The sequence below is a fragment of the Triturus cristatus genome, chromosome 1_1 (assembly GCF_964204655.1).
Source record: "Triturus cristatus chromosome 1_1, aTriCri1.1, whole genome shotgun sequence".
NCBI lineage: Eukaryota > Metazoa > Chordata > Amphibia > Caudata > Salamandridae > Triturus > Triturus cristatus.
The window spans coordinates 56,772,922-56,794,860 of NC_140579.1; the positions used below are offsets into that span (position 1 = coordinate 56,772,922).

At 50.1% G+C, this 21,939-nt stretch overlaps 1 protein-coding gene across 1 annotated transcript in view; it reads left to right on the forward strand.

The window, feature by feature from the left end:
- The window catches only part of LOC146869375 (E3 ubiquitin-protein ligase TRIM39-like), a 196,616-nt gene extending 177,657 nt beyond the window's left edge, over positions 1–18,959 (forward strand). Inside the window, exon 9 of the mRNA XM_085599665.1 lies at positions 15,581–18,959. Coding sequence (XP_085455791.1) covers positions 15,581–16,122 — 542 coding nt within the window. The 3' untranslated portion in view covers positions 16,123–18,959. The remainder of the gene's footprint in view (positions 1–15,580) is intronic.
- Positions 18,960–21,939: the final 2,980 nt, after the last annotated feature.

Sequence of the window (21,939 nt, forward strand, 5' to 3'; positions counted from 1 at the left end):
ATCGCTGGCCCCCGACGCTGGTCCACATCACTCCTTACTCATTTACATGCCCCACCGTCATCCTCTTCGGCCCAGTAGGTCCCACATGTGGAACAGTGTCCTGAGTCCTGAATGGCAGTGATCCCAAGTCCGTGGCACAAGACTCCCTTCGATCAGTGAGGCAAAATTCCATATCGCAGGCCTGCGACACGTGGTGCCACTAACCCTGTGCGCCATGAGTGACCGTCATCCTCCGGTGGAACATCATTGGTGTCTGAGCCTGTGGCCTGGCGGTTGTCCTAAGTAACGGACAGGTACGGACTTGGTGTCTGGCCTGGGTCTGTGGCATTCATATCCACCAAGTTGCCGGGCACAGCTGGCATGTGCCCCCTGCATCATGCTATGGGGGTAGGACTCCCATTCTCCCCCGTGACGCTCCACTGAAGGCACCCATGACACATGTGAGGCCCTGCTCTGCCCTCATGACCCTACTCCAGTCTCCCGCAGGTCAGCGTCCCGTGGCGGTGGGCCCGTGTCAGCCGCCGTGCATCCAGGGCCACTAGCCTTGGCGACTCGCGTCATTCCCCCTTGTTGTACTAACATTTCATTTCTGAGTGCCTGATGACTATTGGAGTTGTTGCCAGCACCAGCTACTCCCTGAGGGCTGTCTCACTCTCACCTCACACACAGCCAGCACAGGCGTCACTGTATGAGTGGGCCTGTCATCACATCCTGCGAACCAAGTATTGACTCTTTTCTCCCTGCACTGTCACAGGTGATCAAGGATATGCACTCTGCCCTTGGATGATGACACCCCTCCGAGACCTGGACACCCACCCAGAGGCAGTACAATGCGGCCCACATGCGCACCAGGGGCATCGTTGAACTCACATTTGGCGTGTTGAATTCACGTTTCAGGTGCCTGGATGGCACAGGTGGAAAGCTCCTGTACAGCCTGGACATTGTGTGCAAGATGATCGTTGCATGTTGTGTTGCACAACATCTGTGTACGCACCAATGCCCCATGGATCCCAGTTCCAGAGGTACAGGACGATGATGGTGACGATGGGGCAGGTGGCCCACATCCCACTGCAGCTGCGGCAGGAAGGCCCGTAGAAACTCCATCATTGACACTTACCTCTCATGAGCAGGTCACATTGTGGCCATTCATGGCACTCATGGGACGATAGAAGATGTCCAATTGCACTGCATGTGTGATTAAAACATATTTGCAGGTTACAGGTTGCACTTGTACATTGTCATGTTACATTTTCTTGCGGTTTCAGATGTGATTTGCCATGTTGTGCACATTTGCGGAACCAGTTGTGTCCTGTGTTCAGATGTGGAGGGCTCTGATTTGTCTGCCACTTGTCTCTTTCATGAGGTGTCGGTTCTGTTCTTCCACGGTGCTTGGATGTTGTGGTGTACATGTTGCCCTCTGCAGTCGGCCAGGGTGCATCCGTGGTACTCCGCTGTTGATGTATTTTGTTCATTGGCATTTTCCGTATGCTGTTCTTGTGCTTTTTCCCGCATTACGCATGAGTATTGCTGCCCTCGCGCTGGTTGTCAATGTTTTCTTATCGCGCTTTGGCCCATCGCAGGTTTTTTGGAGTTGGGGTTTGTGTTTTTATCTCCGTCTAAGTGGTTGTATAGCGGGCATCGGCCGCGGATTCGGCAAACTATCGCATGGGGCCTCCTTGTGAATTCAACGTTGACACAGGATTATTTTCCAGCGATAGGCTGCGATGTTAAGAGTTGCGTTACGCTACTCTTGCGGTAGTTATCACACGTTCTTGTGAATATCCCCCCAACATGGTTTGGTGCTTGTCTCCTTTTCACTTTTGTCAGGCAGGTGGTAAAGGGTGAAGGCTCCAGTCGTGTAATCTTCATTGCAGATTCTCGGGGCAATCAGCCGCATCAATGAGATAGGGGCGCCACCTCTCCCCTGACTCACAGGGGGCACAAGCAGGTCAAGGTGTAGGGGACAAGGAATAGGCTATCAAAATGGGTTCGTCCCCAAGCCGCAGGCAATGTAGTGGCGTAGTATTCATCATCTCAGAGCAGTGGGGGGGTGCCTAAATTCGGAGGGGATCTGTCGCATTTGATCTTAGCTTCCAGCAAGGATGGTGGGTTAGCAGGTACAAGGTGCCAGAAAAATGTCTCCAGGCCAGCAGTCTGCCTCCCAGGGCCATGGGCAGGCCACAGTCGCATAGACTTAGGCCAGGGACCTCAGGCGGTAGCTTGCTCCACTTGTCAGCAGTAGGAATCAGGCCTAATCAGCAGATGGAGGCCACAGATGCCGCTTGACGGCTGCGACAAACAATCCTCGTGCCCCAGGTGGGAGGACAGAGCAGTGAATATGGGGCACTAGGAGACTGTCCTGGTCTGAAGCCTCGCCTCTCAGGACATGGGTAGGCCGCAGTCATGTGGGCCTAGGCCAAGGGTCACCGGAAGACAACCGTTCTCCACGCAAGCTGGGCAGACACAAAGGTGGTGGGCAGAGGCAGGCCTACACTCAGCTGCTTCAGGCACAGTCTCACAGAATGGATTGATGCCGCAGTAAAAGCAAATCCCTGCTCACCTGCGCTCTCTGTGTACCGTGTCTCTCCACTACAGTAGGCCCAGAGTGGTGCACAGCTCACATGTAGCTGCTGGCCTCTCAGTGACCCACCGTCCAGGTTGCAGACTGTTTTAATTGCTGCCCAGTCACCCCACAGGACGCATCCCATAGCATGCAGGTCCAGATGTCAGCCCATTTGTTGAAAAATTATTGAATTGTTTACCAGGCCGGCTGAACCTCACTCAGTGATGGTCATCTTGCAGCCCAAGTCACGAGGGCCCCCTTCGTTGATCCCTTTGTAATTGTTACATGTTTGTTCCCTCTGTTCTTCTTATAAATTATCTTTGCTTATTCCATTGTTTGTCACAGCTCGCAGATTTTCTCCCCAGTCTTCTAGATTCTGCTTCTTGTTTGTGTTCTCTTTTCAGTGTTTCTCTTTCATTCTTTAGTTCCCTTGAAGTTGCAGTCTCTTGCTAGTTCCTAGAATCCTTGTGGTTGACTTGCTTGTTTGTTCTACAGTTTTCCTTGAATGGCTCGCTCCTGCCTCCTTGTTTCAACTCTTAGGTTCCTGTCTAGTGCTGGCTATGTTTTCTATTCTTGGGCTCTGTGTCTGGTAAGCGTACTATTTTGTCCTCGCTTTTGTGTAAGTGTATTCCCTTGTACAGGGGTTGGCTCCTGGTCTCCAGGAGGGAATTCCTAACCCATCCTTTGTTTTTTGTTATATTTAGTCGGAAGTGCCTGATCTGTGACAGTGTGTCATTTCAGTTTTTGTTGTGTCGCCTGCTCGACCCATAAGGTCTTGTCTCGTGCATGCTAGTACAATCCGGGTACAGTAGGTTCTTTCTTTGAAGAACTTGTCCATGTCCTTGAATCACTGATACCAACCACTCATCTAATCATTCTATGAGACTTCAATATGGACCACAGCAGTCACCTTCAGTACACCTGTTCTCGCCTCCGCTCTCTGGTGACGCGCTGATAACTCATACAGCACTGGACCTTGTGCTGGTTACTATACTGAATCCTTTCCCCTCTGACCAGGTCATCATTGGCATATCTGATATTATTGCACTGCCCCCTTCTATTGCTGCTATCCCCCCTGTCCAAAATGAAAACTTCTTAGTCTAAAATAATGGAAACAGAATGAAGAAAGGTCTATCCTCTTACTGTGGCAGCTAACTTGAATATGACAACTCTCCACATTCCACCTTACTGGAACAATCGAGATCTCCACCAATGACACTCGTGTATTGAGCACTGGTTCCCCCTAAAATATTCAGATGCTGCTTCTCCCCTCCCCCTTCCCGCCTGTTTTTAGCCTCGTTAGGTATCTCCTTTGGTCCTGATCTGACCTCACTCCTGTTGGTTTATTTTCACTCGATTTCCGGAATATGCGCCCCCCTCTTATTATACTTCTTTGCGCTATCGCTATCGCTACCCTAGTGGCCCCTTTTTCTACCCCCCACACCACGCCATCACCTCATCTCCTTATCATGGCTTCCATTCAAATTAAGTCTGGAATTAACTGCTTCAAAGTAATTTATCCCCCTAATCTGTCCAAAGCAGCAGCAAAAAAATTCCAGATTGCCTCTTTGTTGACCAATTCCATAATGGGCGTCTAGGGAAGATCAAAAATGACGTCATTTTCTTCACTCACGACATCCCTTCCTGGTCCTCCAGCTTCTTCAATTCCTTCAACGTCTCCTCCTCCTCTTCTTTCACACATGGGAAGTGGGTAAAAATGTCTCCCTCCGCTTGCTTTAATGGCTCTCTCACCATTACACTTTATAATAATGGCACTGTCAGGATCCAAGCTACAGACCCCTGTCTCTCTCTCTTTGACAACCTCTTCTACTCTCTTCGGCCCACCCCTGCGACTACGATCGCTCTCGATTCTTCTTCTTCTTCTTTTTCTTGCTTGTCTTCTTTCTCCCCCCATGACCCCTATACATTCCTTAAGACCGCTCTCCCGGGAGTCACAGGTCTACCCTTTATCTCCCCCTTCTCTTGCTCCCTCCCCTCCCATTCCACCCCCTTCCCAACTTGATCCCCCTACCTTGTCTGCTTTACCTCCCGCTTCCCCTCCCCGTCCTGCATCTCCCCCAACTCCATTCCCATCTCCTGCCCCTTAACTCCCCTATTCCTACCCATTTCCCCCTACTTAATCCACCTTTTTTACAACCTGATCTACCGTTCAACTCACCTTACCCTTACCCTTTCCTCCCCCTTTCTCCGCATCCCTTCCCGCTCTTCCCCTTCCCTCGTACCTTCAATTCTGTTTTTACGCCTCCCATCTCTCTACAACCTACACCCCCTCCTATGCCTCACATCCCTGCCTCCCCTCTTGGTAATTCCATCCTCTTCCCTCCCTCTGACCTTACAGTCCCTCACTCCTCCCACAACTACCATTTAGCCCAACCTCCCCAACTCTGCCTGATGCCTGTCCCCCTACATTCACCTTTCATAGCCCATGGTACCTGGCCTGCACCCTCTCTCTTCTCCCCATTCCTCTTGCCTTCCATTGACCTCCCTCCCTCCCCTCCCTGTACAGCCCCTTCTCCTCTCATCTTACTGTATCCCTGGCCTTCCCTTAACCCCCCTCCTCTCCCCCTCCACCTCTCGCCCTCCCTTTCTACTTCTCAATTTTCTCCTCCTACTTATGATCTCTATTCTTCACCTCTGCTCAACACCAGTAAAAATATCACTGTAACTCCATCCACTCCTTTCTACCACCATCTCTCCCCACCTTCGACCCTTGCACCCCAACACTCTCCCCAGTCCCCCTCATCCCCCTGTCCTCCTTCGCCTACTTCACTCCCTCCCCCACCTTTGACCCTCGCACCCCAACACTCTCCCCGTTCCCCCATATCCCCCTGTCCTCCTTCACCTACTCCACTCCCTCCCTTAACCATTGAGCCACCCAACATTCCGTGCTCAGCCCACCTATCCCTGGAAACTAAACTTGATTCTCTCATCTCTTCCATTTCCCAGCTTGAAGCGTCCATCTCACTCTTAGGTGCTAAGATATCACCCTCCCCTAATAACCTCCCGAGGAGTTCCCTGCTCCTGCGCCCCAATAAAGCCAACCACAGTCTGTCCTCCACAGACATCACCAACTTACTGTCTAGCTACAAGACCACCAACGTCAATCTCCTCCACTCTCCTCTCCTAACATTTCTACTCAATTCTCCATTCAGACCACCTCTTCCATCAGAATTTACCAGCCTCCCTCTCTAGGGGCACCATCATTCAAGAATCTAATCCCTATCCCCCTTATCAGCCCAAACACTCCCATCACCAAAACAGTTGCGTCAGAGCTACATTGTATGCTCCACAACTGCAGATCTGCAACCAAACACAAACTGGAAATCTCTGACACTATCACCCACCACCATCTCGACATGCTCTTTCTCACTGAGACCTGGTTTAATGACTCCCCTCACACTTTGTTTGATCTTCTGATACCTACCAACTACTCTATCCTCAGAAACGACAGAACAGACAAGATCGGGGGAGGTGGTGCGATTATCTTCAGAAACTCCCTTCAAATTAAAGCCTTTCCCACCATCTTCTTCCGCACATTTGAATGCCTATCCCTAGAACTTCAAGTTCATCACGGCTCACCCTTCAGGTTCCATGCCATCTATCAGCTGCCCGATAACTGCTCTTCCTTCATGGAGCAACTCACCGACTTCATTAGTGACCAATATTCACAAAGCGACAGGCAGATCTTCCTAGGTGACTTCAATCTCCACTGGGGCTCCGTGGAAGACTCGGCTGCCAACAAGCTTGCAACCTTTTTCTGAGCCAACGATCTTGTCCAACACTGCTCAGAAATTACACACGTCAAGGCCTCAATTCTGGACCTTGTTATTTCTAAACCAGACCAGCTTACCATTGCTCCCCCTATCCTTGTAGACTGATCAGACCATTTCCTCATTCCCTTCCGTTTTCACCTCTCGCACATTATAACTCTCGGCCAACCTAAAAGGGCTTCTACCTGGTTCCGCAACACTAAAAACATTGATCTTGAGACTGTGTGCTTCTGCTATGCGTTCACTTCCTAGTCTAGACCCTAACGCGGATGTCAACGATCTTACTCCCCGTTTCCTCTCAATCCTTGCAGTCGAAATCGACAATGTCGCACCACTCCAAAGCAAAAGGAAAAGACCCACCCCCTCAGCACCTTGGTTCAATAAAGCTCTCTATGACGAAAGGAAAAACCTTAGAATCTTGGAGAAACATTGGAGACAATTTCCATCCACCTCCAATCTCTCTCTTTTACGCAAAGCAAGATCCAATTACCAAAACACATCTTCCATGAAAAAGCATCACATTTCAGATCCCTCCTCGACTCAGCTAAAAACAGACCCAAAAAACTTTTCGACCTCATCAAAAACCCAAACTGTTCTCCCCAAACCATCAAACCAGGGTATGCTTCAAGAAAGCAACTGAATTCGCTATATTCTTTGATGAAAAGGTCAAATCACTGGTGGATCAGGTCACCCACACCACCCCCATTGAGGAGCGAAAATCCTTAGTCACTTGGCAGAACTTTGCCGCCATCTCAGAAGATGACCTCCTCAAATGCATCCTCGAAACCAAACCCTCCAATCATTCTTCTGACCCAATACCTAGTGTCATCGCCATTGATTTCTATACCAATACTCTCTCTTATTGGACCATGCAAGTTAATCTCTTCCTCAGTCAAGGATCCCTCCCAGCTGTCCTCAAAATAGGACAGGGAACCCCCTATTAAAAAAAACCTCCGCAGATGCAAACAACCTCAATAACTTCCGCCCCATCACCACTCTCCCTTTTCTTTCAAAGATCACAGAAAAATGTGTTGCAAAACAACTTTCCCAACACATTATGGACAATAATCTCCTTGACGTGTTCCAGTCTGGCTTTATTCAAAATTGCAGCACTGAAACAGCCCTGCTGCGAGTGATCGATGATGCGCTGCATATACTCGATTCTGGGGAATCGTGCCTTCTGATTCTTCTTGACCTATCTGCGGCCTTTGACACTGTTAATCACAACACCCTCCTTAACACTCTTCAACAGAGCATGGGCGCGAAGGCACAGTGCCTAAATGGTTTGCCTCATTCCTCTCGGACAGATCCCAAATGATCAAGATTGCGAATAGTCTCTCGTCTCCACTGGTGATTGGTCAAGGCGTCCCTCAAGGTTCCATCCTTGCACCCACTCTGTTTAATCTCTATCTGGAACCATTAGGGAACCTCCTAAGCAAATCTGGAATCCTCTACCATCTCTATGCAGATGACACCCAAATCTACCTCAAGGTGTCTTCCTCTCAAGATCTCTCACTACGCAACTCTACTCTCAACTCTATTCACAACTGGATGTTAGTTCACCAACTCATTCTCAATCCCGCCAAAACTGAATTCCTCCTCCTATCTACCTCTCTCTCCCCGCCTCCTGTTCAATCCTGGATGGATCAGCTGAATGTACTCAACAGTAAACCCATCATTGTCAACTGTGCTAAATCCCTAGGTGTCATACTTGACAAAAGACTCAACCTAATCTCACACATCAACTCCATTGCCAAGAACGCACGTTATCAGCTGCGTCTTCTGTGGGGGATTCGTCGGTTCTTCCCAGAGAAAGACCTAAAAACCTTGGTCCAATCACTAGTTCTCTCTAGACTGGATTATTGTAATTCTCTTCTGACTGGCCTTCCCAAATCTCACCTCTCCCCCCCTTAAATCCGTCCTCCATTCAGCAGCTCGCTTCATTTCAGGATCCAAACGAAGTGACCACATCACTCCTATCCTGTCTTCTCTCCGATGGCTTCCCATCGAGGCGAGAGCTATTTACAAAATGGCTTGCATCACCCACAAAGCCTTGCACTCTTCCTCCCCTCGCTATCTGGCGAATAAACTGAAATTGTCCGGAGGCTTGAGACCTTCTCGGAATGCGGAAAAGTTCTTGCTTGAGCCCCCCTCCTTCAAAAGGGAAAAATTGATGGCTCAATCGTTCTCAGGTAATGCGGTGAGAATCTGGAACTCGCTTCCTCCTTTGCTCCGTGCCACCACTTCCATCCGGATCTTCAAAGCGGACCTCAAATCTCTTCTTTTCCAAAGACACTTTCAGAACTAATTCCTTCATTCTCAGACCCCGCCAGGAAGTTCGTTAGTCATTGTAAATTTGTTATATATTTTTTTTTTTGTACATTCCTTGCTTGCTGTGGTTGATATTGTGTGCATCTTGCCTGCTGTGTTTGATTCTGTGTCCTGCTATTTTTGTACGTTCTATTTAGTAACATTTCTCTCATGTAACGTAACTGGTTCTATTGTACAGCGCTCTGACACCTTTGGGTAAAGTCCGTGCTTTTTAAAAATGCATGAATAAATAAATAATTTCTCAATGATCTTACATCCTTTCAACAACCTACATCATTTGAAAATAATAACACAATATCCCCAAAAGCCCCACATGCACCTAACATCAGGAGCACCCACACATTTTACTTTTTCTGTAACAGAGAAATCTCTCACCGCCTTTAGCAGAAGCATCTTTGGATCGCTTTGGAACAACACACTGCCATGCTTCTTGCCTTTTACAGCAGCAACAGAGCCTATCTCAAAACTGAAACCTACTAATCATTTACTTATCTTATTTTAATCCACCTAAAATGACTACCTCAATTATTTCATTGTTATGGTGATGTTCTTTACTCATCTTCCACTCAGAAAAGGTAAAACGCATTGTTCAAATGCTTTGGAGAATAATGTCCGTCTTGTGCTTCCATCCAATTGATGAGCTGAGGCCCATCCACATCTTCATAAAGTACAAAATTCAAATGAGCAAATGAGACAAGCTAAGCTAAGTATGAATTAAACACAGTCTAACTGATGGATGGGGCCTGTGGCATCCACATCCCAACGGGTATATGTGCAAGCCCATATGGCCAACACAACATCACTTTTATCAACGTTGTGGTGGCGATAGGGGCTTTGCCTTATTTACAAGGCAATTTTAAGCCACTTAATGTGCCTTGTAATTGGCCCCCTTTCACGCTATAGTTAGTGTGAAAGGGATGGGCAGAGGGTGTTGCGGTGGGCGTTCCACCACAACACCCATTGATTTTGAGGCTGCCTCCTATGTACAAGGGCAGTGTACATAAGAGGCAGCGCTAAAATAAAGACCAGGTAAAACCTGGTCTTAAGTTGGCGAAACGAGGAGAAATTCATTATTTCTCCTCATTCCATGTGTGCTGCCTTGTGCAGCATGCATGAAAGAAGCAAAATGACATGGATTGTTTATGTACAGGAAGGTTGCCCTGTACATAAACAATCTAATACCATTTTGTGACTTTAATGTGTGCTGCATTAGGCTTCAAAATGGCATTTCAGGATTGTTTATATGCAGGGAGGAACCCCTTCCTACACATAAACAATCCTCCCCTGCACGTAGACACCCTTGCACTATGGTGCAAGTGTACCTGCGTTGGCGCTACACTGCTAAGTGTAGCACCATCGCAGGGGGAAATGCAAGGCTGTACCATATCCTTGTAAATATGGTGCAGTCCTGCGTTTCAGAAGTGGCGGAGTTAGGCGTTATGCCATGATGGCTAACGCCTCACTCTGCCACTTCCTTTTACACATGGCCCCAAATGTTTTGCAGAAAATGTATATGCACGCAATAGCACAACTTGCGTGTGGTCATGTGGGATAGAGGCAAACCAATGGCTCCCGCTGCAACTTCCCTTAAATGTTGGAGAAGATCTAGGAATTCATAGATGAATTCTCAGACCTCCTCACCACCTTATCCATCTATCATGCATATAGCAACATCCTTGGTAACTTATGAGTCCAAGACAACTAAAACATTAAAAAAAACTATCCAGCGGCATCAACTCACTCAATATAGTACAGCACATCACCCAACCAATACATTCCTGGGGCCACATCCTCAACCTTGTCTTCTTTACATCCTCTCCCATCCTGTGCGAGCCTCCCATACACCTGGAAAGGACCAATCAGCGTGTCATCCTCATGACCCCTCAGCGTTCACAACCAGTACTCCATGACTTCACACTACTGAAGTACTTCATGTTAACACAGATAACACATCACATCAGCCTACGGCAAGTACCGTACCAGCAGTGTCAATGAATCTGCCAACAAAGCAAAACACTGCCAACAAAGCAAAACGCTCCCGCATCCCCGTCTCCCTGTAGCGTCGTTCGGTCCTTGTACTGTACTTTAATTTAATTGTATTGCTCCCCTTTGCTGTGCCAGTACTGTTGCCCCCCCTGTACTGCTGTCCCCTGCACCCACCCACCCCGCTCCCCGCTTCCCGCCGCCGGGAGTGTGGACACGCCCCCTTCCTCCCCGCTCCCGCCTCCCAGCTGCTCCTCCCTCCCTGCACTTGGCCATAAATGGCGACCGTGCAGCGCAGGTGAGTGTGACCTATTCTTAGGACACCCCCGCGCCGCACGGCCACCAGCTGTCGCGTGTGCCCCCCGCCTGCCTGCCGCTGCCCTCAGCCTTCCTGTGCCTCCGGAGCCCTCCCGCCCTCGGGCCACGCCCCACCTCTGCCGCTCGCAGCTCCCGCATCCCCGTCTCCCTGTAGCGTCGTTCGGTCCTTGTACTGTACTTTAATTTAATTGTATTGCTCCCCTTTGCTGTGCCAGTACTGTTGCCCCCCCTGTACTGCTGTCCCCTGCACCCACCCACCCCGCTCCCCGCTGCCGGGAGTGTGGACACGCCCCCTTCCTCCCCGCTCCCGCCTCCCAGCTGCTCCTCCCTCCCTGCACTTCGCCATAAATGGCGACCGTGCGCACGCGCAGCGTTGACGCGCAGCGGGCGCGCCGATTGAGCGCCGAAGGTGCGCCAAAGGTAAGTCCGTCTGCGCCCGTCCGCGGCCGGACCGCGCCTCGCGCCAGGACCCCTGGCCCCCGCAGACCCCAACCCACCCGCCGAACGTACGACACCGCCACCCTCAACGCACTCAATGCCGGCCGATTCCCGGGATGCTTCCAAGCCACCCCGAAACACACCCACGGACCATTCTGCTGCAACGCCTGCAAGTTCACCTGCATTCGAACCAGCACTACTCCAGCACCAACCGAGACCAAGATGAGCAACAGCAGCAGCCACCTGAAATGCATCCTGCTCAACACCCGCTCCATCCACAGACACGCCATCGAGCTCTGGAACCTGCTCGACACAACCTCACCAGACGTCGCCTTCCTCACGGAAACCTGGATGAACGCCTATTCAGCGCCCGACATCGCCACCGCCATCCCAGACGGCTACAAGATCGTTCCGGAGGGACCGCGTCAACCAGACTGGAGGAGGCATCGCCATCGTCCACAGGAACACCATCCGCATCACGACCAACACCGATGACACCCTCGCACCCGCCGAGCACCTGCACTTCCAGGTCCACATCAACCCCAAGACCACCCTCAGAGGCACCCTCATCTACAGACCCCCGGGACCACGCACACAATTCAGCGAAGACATCGCCGACTTCATCAGCCCGCACGCCCTCCCCTCCGCTGACTACATCCTCCTCGGGGACCTCAACTTCCACCTGGAGAACAACAACGACCGCAACACCACCACCCTGCTGGACAATCTCGCAAACCTGGGACTCAAGCAGCTGGTCACCACCCCCACCCACTACGCCAGACACACACTCGACCCCGTCTTCTCATCTAGCAAGGACGTCACCTTCAGCCACGACACCGGACTCCACTGGACGGACCACAGCTGCGTCCACTTCAGCTTCAGAAGGACCACGGTCCACCAGCAACAGGCCGCACGCAGAAGCTGGAACAAGATCACAGCCGAGCAGCTCGCGACCTCCCTGAGCATGAACCCTCCCACCAGCGCAACGAACCCAAGCCAGGCGGCCATCAACCTCGCGAAGTGGATCAGCAACTGCGCAGACGACCTCGCCCCTCTGAAGACCCCGCCTAGCAGACCCGCTAGCAAGAAAGCCCCATGGTTCACCGACGAACTCAAGAGCTCCAAGAAGAACTGCCGAGCCCTCGAGAGAACATGGCGCAGAGACCCAACACCGGACAACATGACTGCCCTCAAGCTCGCCACCCGAAAACACCACCAACTCATCCACACCACCAAGAAAACCGCATTCAAGGAACGACTGGACAACAACGCACACAACAGCAAGGAACTCTTCACCATCGTCAAAGAGCTCTCCAACCCCAACGCCGGAAACAACGACATCACCCCTTCGCAAGACCTCTGCAACTCCCTCGCCTCCTACTTCCACAACAAGATCGCTGATATACACAACAGCTTCAGCACTCAACAGATGCACGCCACGACCGAAACACCGCCCCCCACCACCACCCTCCGTGCCTGGACCCCGATCAGCACCGAAGACACCGTCTGCACGATGAACTCCATCCACTCCGGATCCCCTACCGACCCCTGCCCTCACCACGTCTTCAACAAGGCCGACGCTGTCATCGCACCCCACCTGCGGGACATCATCAACTCCTCCTTCGACACCGCCACCTTCCCAGAGAGCTGGAAGCACGCCGAACTCACAGCTCTACTAAAGAAGCCATCAGCCGACCCCTCCGACCTCAAGAACTACCGCCCCATCTCTCTGCTCCCGTTTCCTGCAAAGGTCATCGAGAAGACCGTCAACAAACAGCTGGCCACCTTCCTCGAGACCAACGGTTCCCTCGACCTCTCGTAGTCTGGCTTCCGGGCCAACCACAGCACCGAGACCGCCCTGATCGCAGCCACCGATGACATCCGAGCACTGCTTGACAACGGTGAAACAGCAGCCCTCATCCTCCTAGACCTCTCCGTGGCCTTCGACACTGTCTGCCACCGTACACTAGTGCAGCGTCTCAGCAACGTCGGAATACAGGAGAAGGCACTGGAGTGGATCACCTCCTTCCTCGCAGGAAGGACACAGAGAGTACGCCTCCCCCCGTTCAGATCTGAAGCCACCGAAGTCATCTGCGGTGTTCCTCAAGGCTCCTCGCTCAGTCCTACCCTCTTCAACATCTACATGAGCCCTCTCGCAGACATCGCACGCCAGCACAACCTCAACATCATCTCCTACGCCGACGACACCCAGCTGATTCTCTCCCTCACCAACGACCCCGCCACCGCCAGAGCCAACCTTCACGAAGGGATGAAAGAGGTAGCCGAATGGATGAGGAACAGCCGCCTGAAACTGAACTCGGACAAGACGAAAGTCCTCATCCTGGGATCCTCACCCTCCGCCTGGGACGACTCGTGGTGGCCCCCCGCCCTAGGCAGCGCACCCAAACCAACAGACCACGCACGCAACCTGGGCTTCATCCTGGACTCCTCCCTCTCCATGACCAGACAAGTCAACGCCGTCTCCTCATCGTGCTTCAACATCCTGCGCATGCTACGCAAGATCTTCCGGTGGATCCCCACCGAGACCAGGAAGACGGTCACCCAGGCCCTCGTCACCAGCCGTCTGGACTACGGCAACGCCCTCTACGCCGGAACCACCGCCAAACTCCAGAAGAGACTCCAGCGGATCCAGAACGCCTTAGCACGACTCATCCTGGACATCCCCCGTCGCGGCCACATCTCCGGACACCTGAGAGACCTGCACTGGCTCCCGGTCAACAAGAGGATCAACTTCCGACTCCTCACCCACGCACACAAAGCCCTACACAACCAAGGCCCAGGATACCTCAACAGCCGCCTCAACTTCTACGCACCCAATCGCCAGCTTCGATCGACCGGCCACGCCCTTGCCGCCGTCCCCCGCATCCGAAGAGCCACCACGGGGGGACGGTCCTTCTCCTACCTCGCCGCCAAGACATGGAACTCCCTCCCGACCCACCTCCGCCTGACCCAGGACCACCTCGCCTTCAGGAAGCAGCTCAAGACCTGGCTGTTCGAGCAGTAGCGGACCCCCCTCTCCCCCAGCGCCTTGAGACCCTCTGGGTGAGTAGTGAGCTATATAAATGCTTGATTGATTGATTGAAGACAATTCAATTCTGCCTGACCCTCCTAACCCACACTCCACAGAAAGGTGCAACACTATCAACATCGTCTTAAATTTAAAAATACAGAAAATCTGACAATACCATGACAACAGCAAGCATGCTTCTCCGGCGACAACCTGGCTGCATCTAATAATGCTTATCCCTTAAACCCAAGTATCTTGCAGTCTTCACCGACATATTCAATTCCATCAACGTGACCACCTACGGAGATGAGGTATTACCTTTGTCTTCTATTAACGCCATCCCTGGAGAATCTCTTGCATCCCCGGTCAACCCTGTCAGTGCCTCATTCACTCAAGGCACCTTCAATGGAGTTCTCAATACAAGTGAGATCTCTCCCACTGCTGGTGAAATCCACACAAGGCCCATGATATCGCCAATTACTGGCCTTTTATTAGCAAGATCATTGAAAAAGCAATCTACGCTCAACTTCAAGATCGATCGAACACCTACTGCATATTTATCAATGCACCATGCGGCAGCATGGAGACAGCAGTCTTACAGACCAACGGTGATGTCCTCCTGACCACGCATAAAGCTGTTTAACGATCACTATGCCATGTCGAATGGGATTCAGCAATCTTCTACCTATCTTACCATGTGGTTGGGAGGCACAACTGTTAGTTCACATGGGTGCCACACAGTCCCAGAAGATCCCAATCACCTGCAGAATTCCCCAGGATTACATCTTGATTCCCCCTCATCCTCTACATCAAAATAGAGGCCCTACTTACAGACAACAACATAAAAATCCAACAATATGCTGACAACACAAAACTATATTGGAAGCCTAGACCGGTACTGACTCCTCAGCTAACACTGCTTGAACCGAATCCAGACCTGGATGTCCAGAAACTAGCTGAACCTTAATCCCACAAAACTGATGTTGTGCTATTCCTAAACACCGCACGATGTTGAACTTGTCAGGAATGTTTGTTGCTGCTGTTTTGATTGACTGATGTTTGGTTTGATGTTGTTAATGGACTTGAGATTGCATACCTGCCTTATATCTGCTTCTGTCTGTTTTGTAGCTGAGGTGACCCTGGATCCTGACACTGCTCATCGGAACCTTATCTTATCTAAGGACGGAAGGAGTGTGAGACACGGAGACGAAGCACAATATGTGCCCAACATGCCACAGAGATTCCATCCAGTCGTGGCTGTCCTGGGGAGAGAGAGACTGAGCTCAGGGAGGCATTACTGGGAGGTGGAGGTGGGGGACAAGACAGACTGGACTTTGGGTGTATGTGATGAGGATGTGAACAGGAAGGGGGTCTATTTATCACCTCAGAATGGATACTGGACAGTGCGGCTTAGAAATGGTGAATACACTGCTGTCACTGACCCCTCCATCCTTCTGACCCCCCAGTGTACCCCCAGGGCTGTGGGTCTCTTCCTGGAATATGAGGCGGGCAGGTTCTCGGTTTACAATGTGGATGACCAGTCTCTGCTCTTCACCTTCTCCGGGGTCTCCTTCCCCCCCACTCTGCGGCCCTACTTCAGTCCAGGACTAAGTGATAGAGGAAGAAATACAGGAGCACTTCGTATCCGGCCGGTGACAGGGCGGGGGTAAAGAGACTGGCAGTAACAACAGGTGAGGGGGAAAAGTGTACATCATTTACTGTCACTGGCAGGTATGAAGGTGGCAGGCTAGGTGCACTGTAAAAACCTTCTTTTAATTCAAAGAAGCTAAACAAAATGAGACAAAATTGGAGGCAACAAGCTGGTATTAATGATCCCTACTATGAGGTGTGTAGACTGTAAATAATATATTTTAGCAGTCAGAGCAAGTCCGAAGATAAAATCACAGAAAGATAGTTGAAGCTTGAAGCGAGGGCCATGCTTGTGGACAAGGGCTCGAATAAGAACACCATGGTCTGTACAAGCCTTGAAGTAGTTACCAGTGATTTGCAGAAATGTGATGCTGGGACACAAATTAGGCAAACAACCAAAGGCCTTTGGAATGGAAGAAAATGTGGAAGGATCAAATGAGTTTAGCAAGAGTATTTGCTTATTTCTAGTCAATTTGTTAAAAGATATCTTGGTCCTACTTGGGGACGAAGGGCTTGAACGGCCAGTGCTAATGTAATGGAATCAGGGAAATAGAACAAGACAAGGTACTCCATAGGTGAACTGGACCTAGGTGAAAATGAAGATTGCTGTAATAAAGAACGTAATTATCACTACTCCGTAATCAGGAAATCAAACTCGCACAATTTCTTTTATATTTACCATCAGGCTATTCTTGATGGAGAGCCCATGCTATAGAATGCCCTAATGTTGAATATACCATTAACTGCACTTTAACCCTCAGTCTTAACCATAGGCAAACCTACGTAGCATGATGCCCTAACCTAAACCATACTCTTTTTCACCCTTTCTAACCCTATTCCAAAAGCTGACATGAATCCTAGCCCTTGCCTGTACCCTAGCCTATCCTCAACATTAGCCCTTACCTTAACCCTAAAGCTGCTCGCTGTCTTCCATCCTGGCTCTTCATCACTAACTCTCTGTTAATGAAGAGGTCCCTGATGAAGATAGGGAGGCCAGAGACTTAGGTAGGAGCTCAGTGCTACTCCTATGATGGACAACTACCTCTCCATCGGAAATCTCTATTTTCTTGCAAAGACTTTGAGAACCTGTGTTCCCTCCACACAAAAGAATTTAATCGGTGACAATGTCCAATGTTTCAGTGGGGTTTCAGACCCAGGCACAGCACAGAAACAGCTTTGGTAATTGTAGTCAGTCATTCCCTGTGTGTCATAGAGGATCTCCTATCTGCTGATTCTACTTGACGTTTCAGCAGCTTCTCAACCTTCCTGAGACTGTTATGGGCATGCTAGACAAGATCCTGATTGGTGAGTTGGATTGTGTTCCTCTCCCTTCTCACATCTGATTAAGCCCTGACTCTCTATCTTGGATGACAAAGAACCACCTTAAACTGTATCTTGAGTTGTATAAGGTTCTGCTCCTCACCTGCAAACCCTTACGGCACTGACTCAGTTCCATGCAGCTCCCTCCTCACAGCTCTTGGTGTCACCCTAAACGTATTGACCACTGCAAAGTCACTTGTCCTTCTGCCTAGAACTAGTCAGGAGGAAAGAAAACTTCCACAGTGTAGTTCCTTGCTTTTGAAAAACAAAAGATGGCCCTCTTTCTACAGATTGATGATGCCAGAACTCATGCTGGCCTCTTCCTTGCAGTCCTTCCAAATTTGGCTTAAACATATTCTGCTGTGTGATGTCCAAAGACTGGCAGCTTAATTCTATCCTTGAACTATACCACTTCCAATGTAGGTCTTACCCTATCTATACACTTAGAATTCCCTTAGCTTTGGGACTCTTGCCTTCCCACAGTGGTTTGAAATCCTGCACTGGCCGGTACAATCCACCATCATATCACCCACCTGTGCACCTCCCCCTGCTCATGTTATCCCAGGCTCCTTTACCACTTAGTGTAACAGCCAAAGTGTCCTCTATACAACTAAAGTATGCCCGAATATGTACATATTTTCTTCTACAATCAAACGTACCATTCTTTTGTGGACAACTGGAGTGTGGGGATGAGGGGCAGTGGCAGGAGGGGTATTGGGAACAGTTGGAGAAGGAATAAGTGACCCATCTGGTATGAGGAGCATTGCACATCAGCCCTGAGCCAGGCCTCTGGAAACCCAGGACTGGACTTGCACTGATTAGGGCTCATCAACCAGGTATCCCTTGGTTCCAGTGGCACAGTGTGCACGGAACCTACGTCTGGGAATACCCATTACACTTAGGGCAACAAAAACAAAGTGATGGTTGGAATGCTTGAATTAATTTGTAGTACTGGCTATCACTCAGGCTGCATCCCAGTTCATTGTTTTTTACCAACCATCCCACCTCAGTTTGGACCCATTCATTGCAAATCAGTCTTGCCCCATCTCCTGTGGGAACAGTCCAGCCCGAACTGCCAGAATCAGGAGTTACTTACACATCTTTCAGGTGGGGATTCTACCTAGTTATCCTCAAGTTCATCTGACAGGGAGTCTGTGCCCCACAAGTGAGCTAGGTATATGCAGAAATGTAATGCAAAAAACAGTGTATCAATGCCCAACTGGCGGTGTATTTCGTAATGAATGTTTCTTAGTAGAGAACGTGACACCATCAAGAATGAAGTATTCTGAGATGTTTGGTTCCTGTATTTCTGCAACAAGAGCAACACGAAGGGGGATAAGTCTGCGGGAAGAGTGACTGTGCACAAATATATATGTATATATATACAACGTACTGGAAATGTTTTTATATATTCAAGAATTTACAAGAGCAAAAACATGTACAATTATGTAGTTCAGTTTCAGTTCAGTTTATTAAACTTTGTTTAGTTGACAAACATTCATAAAATCATACATGCAATAAATACATATCACACCAATTAAACAGAAGCTCATTGGCCGTACTACTGAAAAACGCAACAGGGTATGTAAAATATATTAAAACTGGAAAAGTGCTGAAGTGCAAGATCAAATAACCCACCCTTTACAAAGACCAGAAAGCCCAGGGAGTATACACCATGGATGAAAGATAAATGCAACTGATATGTTTTAAAAAGGCATTGTGCCACGTGAACGGACAGCTGCACGGAGATATGAGCTTACGGAGAAACGGGTCTCTTCATCCAGCAGTTGTTGAAGGTAATAAGTTGGGACACAGTGCCTGACATTTCTTGATTTCATAAAAGGGACTAAAACAGTCTTTGTATACAGTTTATAAAAATTACAAAATAATAAAAAGTGAAACATAGATTGTTTGGAGGACCCATTACAGGGGCATACGCTCTCTTCGAGATTGTGTTGGTATCCACGAGGAAAGCAGATTAGGAATTTAGCTGTATCAGTCCTAAACCGAAATAACAAGGAGTGCTCCCAATTCCCTCTATTCTGCCACAGATAACTAGTGGCAGGGGCCACAGTGCTAAGATTCAAAAAGGCTTCAACAGGAGGTTTCAGGGATTCAACATTTAGGGGTCGATTCCGATCCCGGGTCGGACAGCTCTCCGAGAGCTGTCCGTAGCATTACCGTGCGACCGACACATGTCCGTAGCTGGTCCGTCCTGTAGATGAAGTACGATGCGCAAAACTGCCAAAAACACGACCGACACTTACGCTGTGAATCAAGCCCCATTCTCCGTCTGAGCTGTAACGCCTAAAGATGAACCGAATCGCCCGGAAGCAGTATCCATAGCAGTTCCCGGCATGACAAGTACGATGCGTACTTCCTACGCGCCGGACGGGTCGTCACGCATGGGACATCACAGCATCCGGAAAACCAGCATATCAGCTATGATTCGCGCCACAAATCAATACACGGCTACGAGACGGACCAGCTTGCAGCGGGTACGAGACAGAGCAAGAAGCAGCGTGTACGACACGAACACATCATGAATCCCATCGCGCAGGTCATACCAGTACTCTACATCTATGACCGGATCAGGGACCGACGGCGCAGGCGGTAAGTCAGACACCTACAAAACAAACAAACGACACGTACACGCAAACTGGCACACACACACAGGGGATCCACATCCTGCCCACTAACAACAGCCCACCATAGGGGTTGCATGGCCAGCACCACTAACACCCCCACCCAGAGTGGATCTGTTGCCCATCACCCCTGCCACCCCCACTCACAGGGGACCTGTTGTCCATCATCCCTGCCACCCCCAGCCATAGGGCTGATGTTGCCCATCACCCCTGTCACCCCCAGCCACAGGGCTTATGTTGCCCATCACCCCTGCCACCCCCAGCCATAGGGCTTATATAGCCCATCACCCCTGCCACCCCCACTCACAGGGGACCTGTTGCCCATCACCCCTGCCACCCCCAGCCATAGGGCTGATGTTGCCCATCACCCCTGCCAACCCCAGCCATAGGGCTTATGTTGCCCATCACCCCTGCCACTCCCAGCCATAGGGCTTATATAGCCCATCACCCCTGCCACCCCCACTCACAGGGGACCTGATGCCCATCACCCCTGCCACCCCCACTCACAGGGGACCTGTTGCCCATCACTCCTGCCCCCCACCCATAGGGGACCTGTTGCCCATTACCGCTCCCACCCCCAGCCATAGGGCTTATGTTGCCCATCACCCCTGCCACCCCCAGATATAGGGCTCATATAGCCCATCCCCCCTGCCACCCCCACTCACAGGGGACCTGTTGCCCATCACCCCTGCCACCCCCACCCATAGGGCTTATATAGCCCATCACCCCTGCCACCCCCACCCACAGGGGACCTGTTGCCCATCACCCCCAGCCATAGGGCTTATGTTGGCCATCACCCCTGCCACCCCCAGCCAAAGGGCTCATATAGCCCATCACCCCTGCCACCCCCACCCATAGACCTTTGTTCACACAAGACAAATTTACAAATCACATGACCTCTTTGCCAAATATCACTTTCTTTCAAAACCAAAGAAACACACCCAAGAATAGGTCAAAGGTTTTTTTCTAGTTATTCTGAGAACCATTAGTCCCAGTCCCAAATTTCACCACCAATCAAATCATTCAAATAAATGGTGATCTCTCTTTACTTCAGGCAGAAAACAACAGAGATTTTTCCATGGATTATAACTCATGGCAAATCTACTAAATTAACATACGTTATGTTATGTTATGTTAAAATTGGTCTTTTATAGCGCTCGGCTACTCCAAGGAGTGTCCCGGCGCTTTTAATAACAACCTACACCAAGAGACACAGCACAGTAGACAGGGCCGACAGAAAAAGGACAAAACAGACTAAAGAGCAAAAAGCCAAGTTTTAAGGCCCTTCCTAAAAGTCAGCAAATTAGCGGTGCTGCGCAGAGCCAGAGTATTCCAACGCTGCGATGCCAACAACTTAAAAGAACGACCTCCAATACGAGCCTTTTTAACTCGAGGAACCACAGCTAAGAACAAAGATTCAGACCTCAAGGATCGGGCCAGATGGTAAAAAGCCAGTCTCCTTTGGAGATATTTCGCACCCGAAGCATAGAGGGCCTTATGAACTAAGGTCAAGACCTTAAAAACTATCCGTTTCCGGATCGGAAGCCAGTGGAGTGACTGTAAAAGACCGGAAGCTCTGGCTCGCCTATGTAGGCCAAAAATGGCTCGCGCGGCCGAGTTCTGGGCCACTTGCAGTCGTTGCAGGAGATATTCCGGTAGGCCGAGATCCGTCGTCTTCCTATGATCCTCCGAAAGCAAAGGAAGAAACTTTCGGAGCATCCTAAGGAGGCCGAAACATGTTCCAGTAAGACCAAGGATCTGAGATCTTAACGACAAACCATTATCAATCTTGATCCCCAGATTCTTTGCCAGCTGAGATGAACCCGCTGGAGGGAACATGTTAGCAGGCCACCATTCCTGCCAGTCAAGATC